The sequence below is a fragment of the Arachis ipaensis genome, chromosome B5, assembly GCF_059453495.1.
Source record: "Arachis ipaensis isolate K30076 ecotype BB chromosome B5, ASM5945349v1, whole genome shotgun sequence".
NCBI classification, from domain to species: Eukaryota; Viridiplantae; Streptophyta; class Magnoliopsida; order Fabales; family Fabaceae; genus Arachis; species Arachis ipaensis.
Genome location: NC_142440.1, coordinates 68,969,688 through 68,973,322, shown reverse-complemented (window position 1 = coordinate 68,973,322; position 3,635 = coordinate 68,969,688). Strand labels below are relative to the sequence as shown.

At 36.5% G+C, this 3,635-nt stretch overlaps 1 protein-coding gene across 1 annotated transcript; it reads left to right on the top strand.

The window, feature by feature from the left end:
• The first annotated feature begins 1,012 nt into the window (after positions 1–1,012).
• Positions 1,013–3,298, top strand: LOC148564537 (uncharacterized). The gene has a single exon (XM_088487051.1). It carries the CDS (start codon positions 1,415–1,417, stop codon positions 3,296–3,298), a length of 1,884 nt encoding a protein of 627 aa, XP_088343177.1. The 5' UTR covers positions 1,013–1,414.
• The last annotated feature ends 337 nt before the right edge of the window (positions 3,299–3,635 follow it).

Genomic DNA, 3,635 nt, shown 5'->3' with positions numbered 1-3,635 from the left:
TCTCTTTCATCATAAAAAATTCAAAAATCAAAAAAAAAATCTTTCCCTTTTTCTTCTCATCAAATTCGAAAATTTGAGTTGACTTTTTCAAAAAAATTTTAAAATCAAGTTGTTTCTTATGAGTCAAATCAAATTTTCAATTTAAAAATCTTATCTTTTTCAAATCTTTTTCAAAAATCAAATCTTTTTTATTTTTCTTTCATAATTTTTGAAAATTCCAAAATGATTTTCAAAAATCTTTTTCTTATTTTATTTCTTAATTTTCGAAAATTTTATTAGCATTTAATGTTTTGATTCAAAATTTTTCAAAGTTGTTACTTGCCTATTAAGAAAGGTTCAATCTTTAAACTCTAGAATAATATCTTTTTAGTTTCTTGTTAGTCAAGTAATCAACTTTAATTTTCAAAATCAAATCTTTTCAAATTTGATTTTCAAATGTTTTTCAAAATAAGTTTCAATCAATCATATCTTTTTGTTTCAATCATATCCCTTTTTTATTTCAATCATATCTTTTTCAAATTCAATTTCAAAATCTTTTCTAACTTCTTTCCTAACCTCTTATCTTTTTTAAAATTGATTTTCAAATCTTTTTCAATCAATCTTATCTTTTTGTTTCAATCATATCTTTTTCAAAACCACCTAACTAATTCAATCTCTCTTAAAATTTTCAAAAATACCTCCCTCTTTTTCAAAATTTCATTTTGATTAACTAATTGTTTCAATTTTAATTTAATTTCAACTTTAATTTTCGAAATCTAACTTTCAATTTTAAATTTTTATTTTTAATTAAATTTCAAAATTCTCTCTCCCATCTCCTTCTATTTATTTATTTATCTACTAACACTTCTCTTCCATCCAAAAATAATTCGAACACCACCTCCCTCTCTGTGTTCGAGTTTTTCCTCTTCTCTTCTTTACATTACATTCTTTTCTTCTTCTACTCACACAAAGAAATCTCTATACTGTGACATAGAGGATTCCATAGTTTCTTTGTTATTCCCTTCTTTGTCATATGAGCAGGAGCAAGGACAAGAACATTCTTGTTGAAGCAGATCCTGAACATGAAAGGACTCTAAAAAGGAAACTAAGAGAAGCTAAACTACAACAATCCAGAGACAACCTTACAGGAATTTTCGAACAGGAAGAGGAGATGGTAGCCGAAAATAATAATAATGCAAGGAGGATGCTTGGTGACTTCACTGCACCTAATTCCAATTTACATGGAAGAAGCATCTCAATTCCTGCCATTGGAGCAAACAACTTTGAGCTGAAACCTCAATTAGTTTCTCTGATGCAGTAGAACTGCAAGTTTCATAGACTTCCATCTGAAGATCCTTTTCAGTTCTTAACTGAATTCTTGCAGATCTGTGATACTGTTAAGACCAATGGGGTTGATCCCGAGGTCTACAGCCTTATGCTTTTCCCGTTTGCTGTAAGAGACAGAGCTAGAGTATGGTTGGACTCTCAACCCAAAGATAGCTTGAACTCTTGGGATAAGCTGGTCACAGCTTTCTTAGCCAAGTTCTTTCCTCCTCAAAAGCTGAGTAAGCATAGAGTGGATGTCCAAACCTTCAAACAGAAAGAAGGTGAATCCCTCTATGAATCTTGGGAGAGATATAAGCAACTGACCAAAAAGTGCCCTTCTGACATGCTTTCAGAATGGACCATCCTGGATATATTCTATGATGGTCTGTCTGAATTAGCTAAGATGTCATTGGATACTTCTGCAGGTGGATCCATTCACCTAAAGAAAACGCCTGCAGAAGCTCAAGAATTCATTAACATGGTTGCTAATAACCAGTTCATGTACACTTCTGAGAGGAATCCTGTGAGTAATGGGACGCCTCAGAAGAAGGGAGTTCTTGAAATTGATACTCTGAATGCCATATTGGCTCAGAATAAAATATTAACTCAGAAAGTCAATATGATTTCTCAGAGTCTGAAGGGAATGCAAGCTGTATCCAACAGTGCTCAAGAGGCATCTTCTGAGGAAGAAGCTTATGATCCTGAGAACCCTGCAATAGCAGAGGTGAATTACATGGGTGAACCCTATGGAAACACCTATAATCCCTCATGGAGAAATCACCTAAATCTCTCATGGAAGGATCAACAAAAGCCTCAACAAGGCTTTAATAATGGTGGAAGAAACAGGTTTAGCAATAGCAAGCCTTTTCCATCATCCACTCAGCAAAAGACAGAGAATTCTGAGCAGAATCTATCTAGCATGGCAAATATAGTCTCTAATCTATCTAAAGCCACTCTAAGTTTAATGAATGAAACAAGGTCCTCCATTAGAAATTTGGAAGCACAAGTGGGCCAGCTAAGTAAAAGGATCACTGAAATTCCTCCTAGTACACTCCCAAGCAATACAGAAGAAAATCCAAAAGGAGAGTGCAAGGCCATTGAAATGACCATCATGGCCGAAACCATAAAAGAGGAGGAGGACGTGAATCCCAGTGAGGAAGACCTCCTGGGACGTCCAGAGATCAAGAAGGAGTTCCTTATTGAGGACCCAAAGGAATCTAAGGCTCATATAGAGACCATAGAGATTCCATTAAACCTTCTTCTGCCATTCATGAGCTCTGAAGACTATTCTTCCTCTGAAGAGGATGAAGATGTAACTGGAGAGCAAGTTGCCCAATATCTAGGAGCTATCATGAAGCTGAATGCCAAGTTATTTGGTAATGAGACTTGGGAAGGTGAACCTCCCTTTCTCATTAGTGAACTAAATACATGGGTTCAGCAAACGTTACCTCAAAAGAAACAAGATCCTGGCAAATTCGTAATACCCTGTACCATGGGCACCATGACCTTTGAGAAAGCTCTGTGTGACCTAGGGTCAGGCATAAATCTTATGCCCCTCTCTGTAATGGAGAAACTGGGAATCTTTGAGGTGCAAGCTGCCAGAATCTCATTAGAGATGGCAGCCAACTCAAGAAAACAGGGTTATGGACTAGTAGAGGACGTGTTAGTAAAGGTTGAAGGCATTTACATCCCTGCTGATTTCATAATCCTAGACACTGGGAAGGATGTGGATGAATCCATCATCCTTGGAAGACCCTTCCTAGCCACAGCAAGAGCTGTGATTGATGTGGACAGAGGAGAGTTGGTCCTTCAACTGAATGAGGACTACCTTGTGTTTAAAACTCAAGAATCTCCTTCTGTAACCATGGAGAGGAAGCACGAAAAGCTTCTCTCAGTACAGAGTCAAACAAAGCCCCCACAATCAAACTCTAAGTTTGGTGTTGGATCCCCACATCCAAACTCTAAGTTTGGTGTTGGGAGTCTACAAAATTGACCTGATCACCTGTGTGGCTCCATGAGAGCTCACTGTCAAGCTATTGACATTAAAGAAGCGCTTGTTGGGAGGTAACCCAATGTTATTTAATCATTTTTATATTATTTTCTCTTTGCTATTTCATGTTTTATTAGGTTGATGATTATGTGGAATCATAATAACTACTGAAAAATAAAAAACAGAATGAAAAATAGCATTGAAAACAGAACACCCTGGAGGAAGGGCTTACTGGCGTTTAAACGCCAGTAAGGAGCATCTGGCTGGCGTTTAATGCCAGAACAGAGCATGAAACTGGCGTTAAACACCAGAAACAAGCAGCATTCTGGCGTTTAAATGC

What these genes read in the sequence shown, in the direction of transcription:
- LOC148564537 (XM_088487051.1), top strand. Translation starts at nt 1,415, where the DNA reads ATGCTTTTCCCGTTTGCTGTAAGAGACAGAGCTAGAGTATGGTTGGAC.